This window comes from Emydura macquarii, unplaced genomic scaffold (assembly GCF_026122565.2).
Source record: "Emydura macquarii macquarii isolate MOO-44397 ecotype Brisbane River unplaced genomic scaffold, CSIRO-AGI_Emac_v2 contig_1551, whole genome shotgun sequence".
NCBI classification, from domain to species: domain Eukaryota; kingdom Metazoa; phylum Chordata; order Testudines; family Chelidae; genus Emydura; species Emydura macquarii.
Genome location: NW_027131688.1, coordinates 11,621,399 through 11,639,758, shown reverse-complemented (window position 1 = coordinate 11,639,758; position 18,360 = coordinate 11,621,399). Strand labels below are relative to the sequence as shown.

The window sequence follows — 18,360 nt, the reverse complement described above, 5'->3', positions numbered from 1 at the left end:
CCCCGACGCAACCGCCTTGTCCAGGGAAGATGAAGAAGACTGCGCTAGCATGGGAGGCGGCGGCATCCCCTCCTGCTGACGGGGAGCTGCCACTGATGTCCCCAAGAGGGAGTCCTCCTCTGACGTCGACTCGTGAACCCCCTCCAGGGCTACTGGCGCTGACTACATGCCAGAGGACCTGTATGAGTAAGGGCCTGAGGCCACTGGAAACCTGCAGGGTCCCCAATATGGCCACTGCACCGGACACTGGCCCTGAGGCCAACCAGGAGCTGCATGGCAGGAAATTTGCTCCTGTGTCTTTGAGGGATGTCACTGCCTTGATCAGGAGGCAGGCTGTCTGTCCTCCCCCGAAGAAACCAACTCGCTGCCAGACAACCATGGGGGGGCAGTAGCTGGCTCTCTTGTGGTGCGGCAAAGTGGCGTTAGGTAGCGGCGCCCCAACCCCCGAGTACCATGACACTCTGCTGATCGCCACCTCGGCGTTAGGGAGCACGAGGACGGTGACCGGCGGTGCCGCTTGCCCGACTAGTACTGGGTTGCTGGGGTCCGTGCCCAGAGGATGAGCGGGACCGGTGCCGCATCAAAGATCGGTGCCTCGGTACCAAAGACTAATGGCGTCGTTCTCCTCTAGGCGAAGATTCCCTCACCGGCGACCGGGTTCTGCGCCGTGCTGGTACAGGCAAACTCCTCAGTGCCAGCGAACAGTGCGACTCCCATCTGGCAAACACCTATGCTAAGATGAGCGAGATCGGTGCTGCCCATCAGAACGCGGGGCCCTCGGTGCCACAGACCGGGATCAGTGCCGCGATGATGACGGAGACCGCCTCAGTCACTGGTGTTCCACCACCAAGGAACGCCCCGGAAATGGGGATTGGGAACGCACTCTCTGAGACCGGTGCCACAATGACTCCACCCTGTGCGGTGACATGGTCCTCGGAGATGAACGCCGCTGGTCAGGGAAGCGGTGCAGCCATTGAGGGGAACCCATCGCAGGCGTCACCCTGGAAACCAGAGCCTTCTCCTTCAACAGCACCAGGGCCTAGGAGAAGGAGGCAAAGGCAGGGCCATCAAGTTCCTCGCTGCCTGGAATACCTCTAGCATTGATGGCACCATAATCTGAAGAGGCCCCCTTCTGCTCTCAGGAATTGGGGTGGATCTCTTGCGGGGGGGGGAGGGGGGGGGGGAAGAAGGGGGGTCGCACTTCTGGGCAGCGATCCCCTCTCCTTTTGACCCTCAGCCGGTTCGTCTGGTATGGGTCCCACGCTCGACCCCGCTTCCCTGAACTTTTTCGGTGCGGGGGAGCAGTCTCTGTCTGAACGCTGCTTCCTCTGTTTCTTCCTCGACAGGGAAGAGGAGGAGATGCGGTGCCGTAGTGGGGCCAGTGCCAACTGGACACTTTGCCCCAACACGATGCTCGGCACCAAGGTAGATCGTGCCGGCTCAGAGGCTGGTCTCAGCGCTGCCTCCATCAGCAAGGCCTTCAGGTGGATTTCCCTCTCCTTTTGGGTCCGCAGCCTGAAAGTCTTACAGATCTTGCATTTCTCCTTCGAGTTTTCCCCAGGCACTTTAGACAACTGTCGTGCGAGTCATTAAGAGGGAAAGGCTTGCTGCAGGAGATGCAGAGTTTGAAACCTGGAGACCTGGGCATGCCCTGCTCCCAGGACAGGTCCCAGCAGGGACTATTCCTAACTTAACTATCAACTATTTACAACTACTTAACTAACAAAGAACATATCATGATAAACAAACTAGCTAACACTGCTTTAGGATACTAAAGGAGCACTTGTGAAAGCAAGCAGAACAGTTCCAGCAACCCTCACAGGCGGAAAGAAGGAACTGAGGGGCGTAGGGCCAATGGTGCCTGTTATACCACCGCATGTGTGCGGGACTCCAGGGGGTGCTGGGGGCACCAGAGCCAGCCCTATGGGTACTGCTAAGGGGAAAAAAATTCCGGTAACCATTCACGGAGGCATGCACACACCTAGAATGGAATTGACAGCACTCAAAGAAGAGCGGTCAGGCTGGAGGGAAGTTACTAGTGGAGTTCCTCAGAGATCGGTCTTGGGACCAATCTTATTTAATATTTTTATTACTGACCTTGGCACAAAAAGTGAGAGTGCACTAACATTTGTAGATGACACAAAGTTTGGAGGTATTGCCAATACATAGGAGAAGCAGAATATTCAAGATGATCTAGACGCCCTTGTAAACTGGAGTAATAGAAATGAGATGAAAGTGAATAGTCCCTCAATTCATGAGCTTGCACTAACAAGAATTTTTGCTATAAACTGGGGACACATCAGTTGGAAGTGACAAAGGAGGAGAAAGACCTGGGTTTATTGCTTGATCACAGGATGACTATGAGCCGTCAACCTGATGTGGCTGTGAAAGAGGCTAAGATTGCATTAGGGTGCATGTGCTGAGGTATTTCCAGTAGAGACAGGGAAGTGTTAGTACCATTATACAAGGCACTATACAAGGTGAGACTTCATCTGGAATCGTGTGTGCAATTCTAGTCTCCTATGTTAAGACAGATGAATTCAAACTGGGACAGCTGCAAAGAAGGGCTACAAGAATGACCTGAGGAATGGAAAACCTGCCTTATAAAAGGAGACTCAAAGGGCTTGGCTTGTTTAGTCTAACCAAAAGAAGGCTGAGGGGAGATATGACTGCTTCCTATAAATACATCAGAGGGAAAAATACCAGGGATCAAGAGGAATTATTTAAGTTCAGCGCCAATGTGGATACAAGAACAAATGGATATAAACTGGCCATCTACAAGTTTAGGTTTGAAATTAGGTGACAATGTCTAACCTTCAGAGGTGTGACGTTCTGGAAAAGCCTTCAAAGGGAAGCAGTGGGGGCAAAAATCTTAACTGGCTTCAAAACTGAGCTTGGTAAATTTATGGAGGGTATGGTATGATGGGGCTGCCTACAATGGCACGTGGCCCATCAGCAACTGCCAGTAGCAAAAATCCCCAATGGCTGGAGACAGGACATTAGGTGGGGAGAGCTCTGAGTTACTACAGAGAATTCTTTCCCAGATACCTGGTTGGTTGCCTGGTCTTACCCACAGGCTCAGGATTTAACTGATCGCCATATCTGAGGTCGGGAAGGAGTTTTCCCTCAGGTCAGTTTGGCAGAGAATCTGGGGCTTTTTCACCTTCCTCTGGAGTATGGGGCACGCGTCACTTGCACGTTTTAAACAAGTGTAAATGGTGGATTCTCTGTAAGTCTTATTGAAGTCCTCAGATCATGGTTTAAACTCAGGCAGAGATTAGGGATCTATTTCAGGAGTAGGTGGCTGAGTTCCGTGGCCTGCAATGTTTACGAGGTCAGATTAGCTGATCACGATGGTCCCTTCTGACCTTAAAGGCTATGGGTCTATTAAGTGCACGAGTCCAAGATTTAAGCTCCACTAAAATCCACAGAACTCCCACTGAACCCTGTGGTACCTAAATTCACCCAGCATCTATATTTTCAGAGTAAGATTTCCCTGGTCACTTAGGTTTCTGCTTCTGGACATGCACACTGCAGCCTCACTCTAGGCACCCAGAGTTTTACACGAACCAGGGGAAGGTAGGCAATTGCCCTCCTAACAAGTGTGCAGGTGTGCTTAGAGACCTAAGGTCCTATAGGGATCACCTATCAGATCAGGTCTCATTCAAAATCTGAAAGGAGCTGGTGGTGATTGTGGCAATACACATCTTATAACTTTTAGCCCAGTGATTAAGAGCACTCACTTGGGAGGTGAGGGTATGTCTACACTGCAATAAAAGACCCATGGCACGGTCGCAGCTGGCCTAGGTCTTGGGCATGCAGAGCTGACTTGGGCTTACAGGGCTCAGGCTGCAGGGCTATAAAACTGCAGTCTAGACGTTCAGGCTTTGGCTGGAGCTTGGGCTCTGAGATCCCACAAAGGGGGTGGATCTAAGAGTCCAAGTTCCAGCCTGAGCCCAAAGTCTGCACTGCTATTTTTAGCCCCACAAGCCCGAGTCAGCTGACCAGGGCTCTCCGACACAGTGCTTCAGGTTTTTTTACTGCAGTGTAGACATACCCTGAGAGACCCAAAGTTCAGTCCCCCCTACTGCTTAGGCAAAGGCGGAAGAAGGGAGACCCCTGTTTGAATCCCAACACTCAGGAAAGTATTCTCACCACTTAGCTCTAGGATATTCTAATGTGGGTGTCTCTCAGTCTCTCCAGCTGGCTGTTCCTCCGTGTATAAATAATTTAGAGTCATTGGGCAAGACAGAGTGTGAGAGTGACTCTATAATTCAGTGGTCAGAGCACCCACATGGGACATGGGAGACCCAAGGCCCAGTCCCACTGCTCCAGTGACTGATTATTTATATGCAGTGCAAAAGCTTCAACAAGAGAGATTGAGAGAGCCCCTCTTCAGAATATCCCACAGGTCAGTGGTTAGAACACTCCTGAAAGCTAGGAGTTGAACAGAGTCTCCCACCTCCCAAGTAAGTGCTCTAGCCACTGAGCCGAAGGTTATAAAGCATGACCACCACTTCCTCCTGCTAGTTTGTGTGGAGTTAGGCAGGCAACTAACTCATTCTCAAAACAAACAACTTAGGTGCTTTACGCTGCCTGACTCCAGAAGGGTTATGGATCACAAGCAGAGATAGACACCTCCTTGCAGCCTGGATGCCTACCTCCTTGAGAGGGGTGGGACTTAAGACGCATTCCTTTAGTCAGCATCTCCCATTGGCTAGCTTAGGCAGCTCCGAGCCCAGCATGCTGGCTTTTGTGGATCACATTCTAAAGTGCTTCTCTCTCCCCATTCACTGTATAGGGAGTCTAGGCACCTAACTCAGGCTTAATGGATCAGTATTGTTCCTGTGATTTCCTAGGCACCTAAGTCCCTTTATGGATACAGGCCAGAGAGACAGAGGTGACTTGGCAAGGTCACATAGGAAGTCTGTGGCAGAGCCAACTAAACCCAGACCTCAAGTCCTACTCCAGTACCTTAACCAGAAGGCCATCCTTCTACAGAATTAACTGTTATGGCTAACTTCTTTCTTCTGTATGGTGTGGAGGAACACACCAGGTCCTTTGGTCTCTCTCACCCACGTATATCCCTCCTGCTGCAGCTCCAAGAGGGGGAAGATTAAGAAGAATTGAAGGAACCTGGATAAGCATTGCATCATCTCAGAAAAGCCATTACCACCACCTGCCACCATTGAGGAGAGCAATATTTCTGTTGGTAGGCAGCCTGAACCCCACACTTCCAAGCATGGCACTCGTGCCAGCTCCTGTTGGTAAACAGCAGAAACACTGCAGTTCCAAGCAGCAGTCCCTCTTCGTCTCAAGTCCAGATATTTTCACTGGAAGGCTTCAGAATTTTACAGATGAAATTTTCACAGGAAATTATTTGTGCAGATTTTTAGTTCCACAGTAGTTTTGTCTCTCATTTACATCCTCTTCTCACAAAGATACTCTAATAAAGGATGAGGGCAGCCCAAAGAGTTAGCTCAAATGAGAGGCAAAACCTGTTCACAAGTGGCAAAGCCATTTAACAAATTAATCTAGAGAGAGTTCAAAAGTGAAATATGTACTGCTCACTCATTACATATAATCAAATGCAACACCAGGAGTTTTTATTTTAATTAAATATTTCTGTCGGTAGAGGTGATTTTAATTTAGAATATTGCTATGCTGCTTGGTCAGAGTGCTCTTAGTTGTAGCAAGAAAACCCTCAACATTTTATGGGTTTATGTTAAACAAAAAAATCAGCTACCTGGTCAAATTACTAAATTTTTCTTCTATCATAACAGTTAGATATAATTTGTAGATATTCAAAACCAACATTATAGACATGATTTCTATGTAAAACATACACCCCTGCCCCAGTGTGCCTCCAAGTACCTTTCATATTCCCTGTATTACAATCATGTGTGTTTTTATTTAAACTGACAGTGTAGGAGCTAGCAAAGCAAACAACCATTATGGGCCTCATCCAATGCCCAGAGAAGTCCACAGAAAACTCCCATGGATTTCAGCGTGCCCTGCTTCATACCCTGTATTTTCAGCAGTAGTTGAGTCAGCCTTGAGCACTTCTATGGAGTCAAATGAGAAAGGTAACATAGGCCTGACATCCTGGTCTATCACCTACTTCTTAGGCTATGTCTACACTTACGGCGGCAAAGTTGCCGCCATCAGATCAACTTATCTGGATCGACTGAGCAGTCAGTGAAGGCCCGCTCAGTCGATCCAGAAGTCGAAATACTAAAACCACCTCCTCAAGTGGTGTAGCACTGCGTTGACGGGAACACGGTTCCCATCGGCGCAGTACAGTGAAGACGGCGTGCAGAAGAGAAGTTCAGAAGTTGATGGGAGTTACACAAGTTCTTTGAGTACTCTGCGTAATTCCCGTCGACTGCCGCCGAATCACCGAGGTAAGTGTAGACCAAGCCTCAAAAAGAAGTTACAGCTGTCGTTGCTCCTAACCTGTACAGACAAGAGAACAAAACAAAAAAGCCCACTGGTTTGCTGTCCAAAATGAAGAACAAGAACAATTTCAGACACTAATACCAGTGAGAGCATGGACAGTTTAATATAAAAGAGAATAGCAGTGCTCTGACTACATATATCTTTAGTTTAGGTTTGATAATAAAGTCCTTCAAAATTTTGGATTTTTCAAGTTGCTCCAATACATAAAATACAGTATAGTAAACTAAGATACCAGAAATATATTTTTCTTTAATTTTATGGCTTGACCAACCACACTATGAACTTCCTAAAGGGAAAATAGAGCCAATCTAGGGGGAGAACAATGTGATATGGCAACCAAAGCTCAGAAGAGTGTGAATACCTGTAAGATCAAAACAAATGCACAAGTTACTGTAATTGAATTACTCTAGCGTAGTTACATAAATTTATCAGCCAATGATTTGCTTTCCAATATTGGATTTGTAAATTATGAAGTTAAGACAATTTAAAGGATTAAAATGATTGTAACAACTTGCAGTTTGACACCAACTAATGATTACAGCTGTTTTAATTATTTAATTCTATTCATATTGCAAAGTTCCTTTATAAGATGGGCTCTCCCTGTAAAAACTCATAACATGATCAGCAAACAAAAAGGTAGAGAGAAGCATGATCTAGTGGTTTAAACAGAAGAATGGGAACCAAGAATTACCTTACAGGCTTTAACGATTTGCTACATACTCTTGGATCAATCTTTTAACCTCTCTCTGCCTCATCTTATCTGTACCATGGGGTTAATATAGGTAACTCAGAAGGGTATTGTAAGAATACAATGTTCATATAGAACTTTGAAGACAAGGACTCAATATAAAATGTCTAGTTTTACTACATTATATTTACTACTACAATATAAACCACAAAACTCAAACAGTAACCAGAAATCTTGGAAAATGTATTAATGTAAAGAATTATTTGCTAGTGAATGTGTCACTTGTAATACCACACAACATATATTTACATTTATCATGGCTACTTCCCTGTTCTGTAAATCCATATATCTTAAGGAAGCTCTTTCTCACTGAATACAATGCTTTATTAGCTTTAAAATCGTGATATTCTTATATGCAATTTTTAGACTCAGATTTTATGCGCTATCTTAAAACACATGTACTTGAAACCAGAGATGGATTTCTTCAGATAATATTTTTATCTTACCTCTGAAGGCCATTTACATATTAGAAGAGTCTGGGAACTGTGGCAATTTGGAAGCAGTATTAAAAGTGGCAAGTCATGTACAAGAATCCCAAATCTCTACTTCTAAAATGTAATTCATGGTTTTCAAATATTTTCCCTCTATGTAAACTTAGTGCTGGTGAAAGATACCAGGAATGAAAATCTCTAGGACTGAACTTATCCAAAGAACAGGTATGGCAGGGCAAGCTTTCTTACACTGCTAATGAGCAGTGACATGATTCAATGCTAACTGGAGAACACCTCCTTTACTAGCAAAAAAGGTACTCCAGCCATCATACCCATTCAGTCCCTGGTTTGTCTGCTCAGACTGCCAACCAGGATCCCACCAACTGAGGTTATATTTATGATGCAAACATTTGTCCACTGGGAATTCAACTTTGATCAAACAACTAATTTCACACAGGAAACACTGAACACTTGATGGTTTTTTATATAGAACTGCAAACCTGGAAGTATTATATGAATCTTTCTAGGTAGCAACTTTTCTATTATAATTACATGATCTATGCTCTTATCATAGCGTATTGTTGCGTTTCTGAGAAACAGGGATCTGAAGGATGTTGGAAAAGTGCACACTATACCTTGTTCCTGATTCAACATTTAGGAATTTGACTTCATTAGAATGTCTTATTTTGAAAAAACCCTCAGAGCAATTGATTAATGGACCATCTTTCCACCTCTTGAAGACTTGAAGAGGGTAATTCACATGATAAGAAATCTATAATTTGACCTTAAAAATACATGCCCCTCCTACACGGAGCTTGACCAGATGCTTGCGACTGCCCTGAGAACAAAGGCCATCCTCTCCCATCACATCCTCCAGGAACTTCCAGTTCTTATTTTCAAACTGCAGGAAGTGAGTTAGGCACCAAAGTTCCTTTTTCCAAAAGGGCAACAACTTTCTTCTGATCTCATATGAGACCAACATCTTTAAAGGATGGCCAGTGTGGTGACCTGTTCCCGTCCCTCTCCCCCAAATCTTCCATAAGATGAATTGGACAGTTTCTCCAAAATCTCCCATTTTCCATGAGAAAGATGCAGGTCTGCTTGTCAGTTCCTCTTGAGTGGGAGACAGTGTGGGAGCAATCTGGCTAGCATTGTTTTTATGTTCTTAACTTCTCATGCTTATAAAAATTTCAAAGGATAAGAAGGGATGAAAAATGCAAAGGGATAACAAAACAAAACACCGCCTCTCCAAGGGCAACAGAAGTTAAATTCAGTCATGCTACACTGTCCAAACCTGAACATTGAGGGCCCCACTCACTATTTCTCCCTTCTCACAACCCTCCAACCTCCAAAGCTCCTGCCCTTTGATCCAATCAGCATTTAATATTAATTATGTATTTTTGTAACTCTTGAGCTTCTTGAATGTTTTCAATGCAGCCACTGATATAGCAGAGTTTAAAATTTTTATACCTTTAGTTGCAATTTATCCTCCGAATATGTTACATCCTAATAGATATCTAACATACACATTTTGAAATTTAAAAATTGAATACAAAAGTTTATAGCCAACAGACCTGTGGCTAGATTCAAACCAACCATGCTCCTCCAAATAGGAAAAGTTAACTTATTCAACCAAAAGGAACAGCAAAAATAATAGTAACAAAAAGCCAGTTTCATTATTTAAACATAAGCTTTTAACTTATACTTGGATCCAGTACAGTAACTTAGGGCAGCTATGCAGTATTTTGAAATTATTGCAAAGAAGTCTCACAAATTTAACCTTTTGAGAAACTCATAATGCAACATGATACATGTCAATGTTCTTCTAAAATTTAATATAGATTATCAAATCATAGATGTGTAGGACTGGAAGGAAACCTCAAGAAGTCTTCTAGTTCAAGTCCCCTGCACTCAAGGCAGGACGAAGTATTATCTAGACCAGCAGTTCCCAACCTTGGGGTTGCAATAAAAAATGGGGTTGCAGAGAGACTCGACAACTCCCAGCCGGGAGCATTAGGCAGCGCGGGCCAGGGCTCCAGCCTGCTCAGAGCAGCAGCAGTGCCAGCCCGGCTGGGTCACGGGCAGGAGGCCTCACCCCTCCCTTTTTGCTTTGTGTCCTCCCTGACCGCACGCCCTCCCCACCTGAGTGAGTCCTGGGCGTGTCAACACCCCAGCAGTGCCCAGCTTGGGGCAGCAGTCCTGGAATGGGGGGAGGCACTGCTGGGGGCTGGGGCAGGAGGAAGGCACAGTGCAGGGTGGGGGGCAGGAGAAATGGGGACTTTCACAGTGCTAGGTGTGGGGCTGCCAGGGGCAGGAGAGCAAGGAGGGGGTGTGGTCACAATGTTGCAGATGGGGCCTAAGTGAGATGAATGAGGACAATTACTGCAAGGCACTTAAGAGGTGCAGCCCAACAAAACTTGCAGCAGCCCAGGGGAAAAGGGATTAGGTGGCTTTAAGTCATTTTGTATTCTCCAGTGTCTGGGCTGATCTGGAAGCCAGAGCCACCCATGGCAAAACTGAGACAGCACCAGGGAAGAGCCTACATTACAGTATTTGCTGGATACCTATACATTGCAGCAGTGCCCAGAATCTCTGCAGTGTTCCCCCTTCCCACACTTTTAAGTCTCAATTTAGAAAACATGAAATCTAGGGTTATTTAACAGTATGACCGCATAGTAAATATAATCCAGTTAAAGCAAAAGTAAAATGTCAGATCAATAGATTTAATAGCTATTTTAGGCCCTGTATTCAACATTGTATTTTTAATTTTAAAAAAATGTTAAAATGATTTTAAATGAAAAATATAAATACCATAAGCATTGCAATGCCACGACTTATCTGCTGCGGTCACCAAAAATTGTCAATGTTTAAATGGGGTTATGCTGAGTAAAAGGTTGGGAACCCCTGATCTAGACCATACCTGACAGGTGTTTGTCTAACTTGCTCTTAAAAATCTCCAATGATGGAGATTCCACAACCTCCCTAGGCCATTTATTCCTGTACTTAACTACTCTAACAGTTAGGGAGATTTTTCTAACATCCAACCTAAACCTCCCTTGCTGCAATTTAAACCCATTGCTTCTTGTCCTGTCCTCAGACTTTAGAGAGAACAATTTTGCTCCCTCTTCTTTGTAACAACCTTTTATGAACTTGAAAACTGTTATGTCCCTCCCCCCCTCCCCTTTGGTCTTCTCCTCTCCAGACTAAACAAAGCCAATTTTTTCAATCTTCCCTCACAGATCATATTTTCTAGATCTTTAACAATTTTTGTTGATCTTCTCTGGACTTTCTCCAATTTTTCCATATCTTTCCTGAAATGTGGTGCCCAGAATTGAACACAATACTCCAGTTGAGGCCTAATCAGCACAGCATAGAGCAGAAGAATTATGTCTTGTGTCTTGTTTACAACACTCCTGGCTAATACATCCCAGAATTATGTTTGCTTTTTTTTGCAACAATGTTACACTATTGACTCATATTTAGCTTGTGCTCCACTACAACCCCTAGATCCCTTTCCGCAGGTACTTCCTCCTAGGCAGTCATTTCCTACGTCAATGCAAAGGTTACCTCCAGATTTTCCTCCCACACCGCCAACTGTAAAGAATGCTATACCCATAGGTCACCTCCAGCAGGATGGATAATCATCTGGGTACCACCATGCTGATCCTGTATTCTCAGCTCCTGAAGAGACTATGCAGCAACAACACAATGCTTTGGTGTTTATCCTAAATTACTCCTTGTACTGCATCACTACCAAATCACTAATGGCACCACAAGAAGTCTCAGTCAAAGCCAAGTTATGGAAATTAATTCATCTGCCAGAATACTATGTTCTATAGTCATAACCAATTACTTTAGGCCTGTCTGTTCTGACTCCATAATAAGGAGATATTTTGGATTTGATTGATAATATGCAGTGTATATTAAATACATATTTGTAGGGTTAAGGAGACTCCATGTCATTTATCTGAGGAAGCCCTTCCATGCCTGTTGGCAGCTAGGCCATTACTGCACCACCATGATGGATTAAAAAAAAATAAAATAAAAAAATAGAACAGAGTGACTTAGAGTCCCAAAACAGAAGATGCATTGAGGATATTCTGACAGACAAGGGACTGAGGTTATTTTGACCTTGATTAAAATTTGAGTGATTCTACATTTGTACCCATACATAGCCAAGACAACAGTCTTTTATTCATTGGCTCCCTTAGGTTTGCATCCCAGATTAGTGACCTTCTGAAGAAAATCCTTTTAAAAAAAAAAAAAAAAAAAAAAAAAAATCCTAAATTTTCTCTCTAACAAAAATATTGAGCTTTGGCCATAAAATACTTGAGATAAGACTGTTATAACAGAATAATCAAGGTTTTGACTTAATGGTTAGAAATGACAGCTCTGCTCTGACAATCTCAAAAATTAACATCTATGCTCCACTAGATAGCTCTTAGTATCAGGATGATCTCCTTATTTTTACATCCCTACTTGTCACCTGGAAACAATGGATTCTACAGCTTTTCCTACAGACATATCTACCTCTCTGGAATGCTTTACTTCCCTTTCCTTGGCCAACAGATTATTTTCTTAGAATCAGAAATGAAAACTCCATTTGTTTTATAGGATTGCTGTTTTGTTTTTAAAACAAAGCTACCCCTCCCCCTTCTTTGTTTGAAACATACTGCACTTTTAGGCAACAGCCATTGTAAAATGACATCCAGAAAATGATACTGGAAGCAAATAAATCTTTTTTTTAAAACTCACTGAGAGTATGCAATTTTAACGAATGTTAATACAGATCAATGCAGACTGCAACAGTTCACACCCTGCGAAGTGTGGCCTATTCAATCCTTATCACTAAATACAGAGGAAAAAACCCAATGGGATTTCATATTCTATTCACATTCATCTTTACATTTACCTAACCATATCAGTATTTTCAAAGGAAAAACTACTCCATTTTGCACAACACTATTACTAAGGCACAACATTTAATATCTAAAAATAGATTTTGTATAGTTTTTTTTTAAACAAGGAAACATTTACCCTTGGCTACGTGTTATACCACATTGTTCACGGATCAGAAACCTAGAACTCTAATTCAAATCCACATTCTTAATAATCAAAAATGTTAATATTGCAGATTAAAACACAAACTCCTTACCTATGAGCTGCATTTTCTCTCAAATGAAAAATGGTTATATTTCCCTTCTACCTAATCTGCCCCGTGCCTGGGCATATTTCATCCTGACTTCCAAATATTTGCTTTCTTTCTCTCTCACTGCACGACATCCGCAGTTATATAGCATTACTTACATTCTCTTCCATATAAAAATCAGACATTACATGAAAGGAAAAGAAAGAGACAGCCCATTTCAAAGCATCTGGCAAGCCTCACTGGCAGGCTGCCAAGCCTCTGCTAAATCTTCCTCTCTTTCCTGAGCATGCTCACTTGAAACCAACAGTATGTTACTATGGCAACACTGTAGGCAGCCTGCCTCCAAGTATGAACAGCCATTCTGTTTTCAGTGTGACAAAACCACATACTACAAGGGAAGTGAAAGGGAAACGGTATTTGACCTTCTTTAAAAACACCAAGTTTACTTTCCTTTTCCATATAATGAATCTCATGGTTCCATGTATGGTACACAAACCTACAAAGAAATATTTTGTTTGCAAGTAAATTTAATTCTGTAAGACTTAAAACCAGAAAAAATTAAAGGAAATTCCATAAATTCATTTTTAATGACAGGAGGACATATTATGCTTTACTTTATGGAAACTGAGTGACTGGATCGTTTTACCAATACTTCTGTGACACAAAGCATTGAATTTAAGGTTAATATTAAACAGACAATAGTGTAACCATTCCATAATTTAAAAACAGTATTTAAAGCAAGCTTTACTGAAATATTATGACTTTGCTATAAAGATAATTAGCATAAGACTGAGGTTCTTAGACAGCTAACAAATAATTATAAAGAGCACCATCCATCCACCTACCATTTTTCTCTACTGTGCCTGATATTTTTATTTTGGCATTTTAGTACCTTCGCTGACTGGAAGTATTCATTATTCAAGAAGATCTTGGATTTTAGAAGCATGTTACATTTTATTAAAATAACAGCACTAGGTTATTATTCAGATAAGTATCAAATTTTAATTTTATTTCCTTTCCCTATCCTCTATTTCTGACCCAGACCCTCTCCAACAATGTTTTCTGACTCAGTCTTAATTTCTGAGATTCATTGGATAATGGCAGACTATCTGCAGATACCATTGGTATATATACCAATGGTATATCTGCAGATACCGTTAAAAAGAGAGTTGTGAAAGGAGGATAAACAGGTCTTAAAACTCAAAAGTGAGTAAGCCAAGTTTGAGAGCACAACTCTGGTAACTAAAATGTCCTTGGACATTTAAATTATGTATTTATCGTTTCTAATTACATAATTGTTTCTAATATAAAAATAGACTTACCACTACTTCTTCCTCCTTTTCTTCTACTTTGTCTTCCTCTTCATCACTTTCTGCAGCTGCTCCATCTTCCTCATCACTGCTGGAGGACTCCAGGATTTCATTCATGTCCATTTTCCAGTTATCAGGAACAGCTTTTGTATTTAAAAAAGTGCTTGCTTCCTGTAACCCTACAGGAGGAAAATGCCCTGTGTTTATTGAGTCAAGGAATTAAGATTAAAAACTACGTACATTTACAAAATATTCCTAATTTTCCTTCTTTGTTCTAACAAATTATACTGAAAGAGAAAAAAAAAGGAAAATTCATAGTTGAATTGTCAATAGGGGGTGAAAAGTTAATGCTTTAGTTTTAAACACTATCGTTTATCCCACACAAAACACTTTGGATGACAATAAGATTGCAAACACATCTTCATAGTATGAGCACATTTTCGCTTTCAGAAATGTTAGATTAAAAATACAAATATTGGAAATCCATGAAATTCAGAGTTAACTTAGGTGGTATTTGACAAGTACAACATTATCTTAGGCAGGCATCTAAAGCAGTTACCATCTTCACCTGCTTACATCCAACTTTATTAGGAACAAGCACCACAAAACACTAGTTGTAATACTTGCTTCATACATACGTCTCTTATGCTAAACACAATGATTTTTCACCAGATCATCATTTGCTCTTTTCATAATAATGCTCTAATTTCATGATCAAAGCATACATTTCGCATATGAAACCAAGCAAGAGCTCTCTCTCTAATGATGTTTAGGTAATAACTAGTTGGCATGAGGAATCAAGTGGCTCATGCCATGCCATACTGAGTGCCTCATGGAGGCTCTGAATGATCTCAGCACTTTGTAGGATAAGACTCTTAATGAAAAGGAAATGAATGATTGCCTTCAGTATGCCATTTATCTGTAATTCTTTAATATGGGTTGTGTATGACTGTCAAACAGCACAGTCACTGTACAATCAAGATTAAGACAAAATTTTGTAGGTAGGGTTTTAAAATAAATTGTTATGGATGATAATATAGAAGTTTCTTTATTTCCCTCAGAACGTCCCCTTGGGTTTGAATTAGGGTACTATGATTCTATTTCTCAAGCACAGCAATCTTACATATGTACATATTGGGTTTCTAGTGTTAAAGGCAATACACATCTAAACCCACTCATAGGTACCCATACTATAACTTCAGGGGTTTTGTATGGATATTCTTTTTTTTTTTTAAAACTAGTCCCCATATGGGACTGGGGAGCAAAGGAGGCTTTGAGAGGGTAGAGAGGAAAGGAGATTCCCCCACACCCACCTGAGACTCACTAACATATACCTTCCTCGGACTCACTAATATTCACCTAATGCACCCAGCCTGCTGCACATCTTAGGGATGGTGGAGTAGGGCTTCACCTGGGTAACTGCATCAATGGCCCAGTAAGCAAGTCTCTTTGGACTCAAACTTGTGAGCCCTTATGAAGCCTAGGAACGTGGCAGGAAACGGGAGAGGTTGATTTTTGGTTAGGGAGTGTGGAAGGAGCAGAGGAAGGATGGTCCAGTGGTTAGGTTAGGGTGCTGGTCTGGGACTCTGGAGACCCAAGCTGTTTCCAGCTGCACTACAGACTTCCTGTGTAACCCTGGGAATGTCACTTAGTAGCTCTTGTGCCTCAGTTCCCAGACTGTAAAATGGGGATAACTGCCCTTGCTCACAGGAGGGTTTGCAAGGATATATACATTAAAGATTGTGAGGTACTCCAATGCTACTGTAATGAGGGCCATACAAGTACGTAAAATAGATAGAGGTGGGAACACCAAGGACCTCCTCAGTGCTGCTGGAGAAGGCATGGGGAGCACTAATACCTCCCTGACTTATGTAACTGATGAACCTTCTGTGATTTCCAGAAGACTTCTTGTGGACAAGCCCTTGCTTGACAAGACTCCTGTGAAACGCAAGTGCTACCCTATCCCTTCCTACTTTGGGGGGTAAAATGATCTTTTCCCCATTGAGAAGTCTCCCTAAGGAAAAAACAACAACAAAAAAGGAGACTTTTTGAACTCTAGTGTGTTTTTAGAGTGTCATAATTCAGGAATCCCTTGTATAAAGGCACTTCAGATTTGGTAGAATATTTCTTCCTCAGGTCCATAAATATCCTACCAATTTGGAGGCCAATATAACTTGTGTGATTTTAGAAAGGAAAGGAACCTGCCCCCCCAAATAAATCAGACTTATTATAATGGCTTGGTTGCCATCTTAAATATGGAGCAACAGCAGCCTGTGCTTCTCAGCAAAGCACTGTTAAAATGCTAAGTAGTAGTATTACATTATATAGCAGTATTACAGTATATAGCAGTATTATTAGTGTTCACTATAATCCTCCAATAGGGCTCAATAGCAGTTAACTCGGGTCACATACCAGCAGAAGCTTCAATATTGCATTTAACAACTGATTTGTTTTTCAAACTAGAAAAGACTTATTCTAATATACCTTTCTTAGCAGATGCATCAGATTTTGGTAGGTTTATATCTAGTTCTCTGATGTCCTTTCTTGCTATTGAATAACTAGAAGAGAGGAAAGTATTTAATAAAATAAGTCAAGTAGTACTCCATTTATGAAAAAAGTAATTTCTCAATCTTCAAGACCCTTCATTCACTTTCAACAATAAGGTCCTTTAGAATTATATGTAAAGCATCAGCCGATGGATGCACTAAACACAATATTCGCTAGCAATAACACAGAAGCTCCCAATTCTCATTCCCAAAGTCACCAACAGTGCCTTTTTAACTGAAATTTATCCAAATAATTTGACTTGTTACCGTTTTAGAGCTTTCAGATTTTTAAATAAAAAATATTTTTACATTTTTCTTTTAAAACCCACACCATGCTATGGAGCAAATTAAAACTGCATCCAGATATTTTGCCATTGCTGTCCTTCATGCAATGTGTTAATGTGCGTGGCACCAATATACAGTAGAAATAAAGTTTTATCTCTACACTTCCTTGCTCTTGTCCATGTTAGTTGGATGTCAGGTTAAGAAGTGGTGGGATGTCAAAGGAAGAATGTTAGCATGTGGTGCAACAGAGGATATGGCACTGAACAGAGCACTCTGGAGGGAGAGGACTTGTAGAGCAGACCTCATTCGATGGAATTAATGCAAGGAAGAAGAAGAGTTGGCTATCAGGTTATATCATAACCTTTTACAATATTTTAAGGAAAGGTTGATCATTTTACTTTTTAAAACATTGCTTTTAAAAAACATCTACCAAAAAATTTTTTAGGGCATGCTACAGAGACCTGATCACTCAAAGCAGACAAATTTCCAGACAAGCTTACAGAAAACCCAATATAAAATATAGTCTCTCAAGCTAGATCAATGGAAATGAATCCTTCATTTGATAGTATGTTACCAGCAGAAAAGGAAGGGGATGAGAAAAGAGGAAAGTTACTTTTTACAAAGGGGCTACCACACATATAAATATATCCCATATCAATAGGACTATTTACAAAAACAACTGCTATCAAAAGGTAACAGTTTCTATATATTGACAAGTAAAAGTGTGCCCTATTTTTAAACTGTATTTTTACTAACACAGAACATGATGTGTGAAGCAAATACAAATATTATATCATCCAATTCTTTTTTTAAGTTACAAAAGTGCTCTTATGCTGACACATATGGAAGCTTTTTAAGTTCGGGACAAGATGTATTCCGAATATTGAGTTAAACTGGACTGCTGTAATAGGAATGCAGGCCAACCTATAATTATAGCATTTCAAGAGAGTTATTATAATAGGACTTTTCTTCTTTCAGTTCATTCACAAGAACTGTAGCAAAACCCCAAAAGAATGACAGGAATTGGTGGCCACAATTTTCTGAAGTTAAAGCCAAAACTTAAAATTATAGAGGGGGGAGGAGGTTAGTCCTTTTTAAGAGAAAGTAAACAGAAAAATGGTCTTGTATGTTTTCATATTTTATTTTATTTATAGCAACAATTCACACAGACTATGCTTTAGTAAGCTATTGGTGCATGCCTTGGCTATGTAATGAGGCCAAAAGGAACAGTGCATCAGGAGCCTACTAATTCACACCCTATTGAGAATTATTGCTCCTAAAACTATAGCTCATTAATTTTTAAAAATAGGCATGTTTTGTACAAACACAACGTTGAGGTTTAGTCCTATGAGAAGCTGTTACTAGGTGGAATAAGAAAAAAATAGTAGGAAATAGTTAAAATGTTATTATTTTGAATATATTTATCGTTTAA

The 18,360-nt window shown here is 41.5% G+C and overlaps 1 protein-coding gene across 4 annotated transcripts in view; it reads right to left on the bottom strand.

Moving 5' to 3' along the window:
- The window catches only part of ARID4A (AT-rich interaction domain 4A), a 79,631-nt gene that overhangs the window by 36,097 nt on the left and 25,174 nt on the right, over nt 1-18,360 (bottom strand). For all 4 annotated transcript variants that reach the window (XM_067554869.1, XM_067554871.1, XM_067554872.1 and 1 more), the window contains exons 10-11: nt 16,582-16,655; nt 14,110-14,276 (exon numbers count right to left, since the gene is read on the bottom strand). In XM_067554869.1, coding sequence (XP_067410970.1) covers nt 14,110-14,276; nt 16,582-16,655 — 241 coding nt within the window. The remainder of the gene's footprint in view (nt 1-14,109; nt 14,277-16,581; nt 16,656-18,360) is intronic.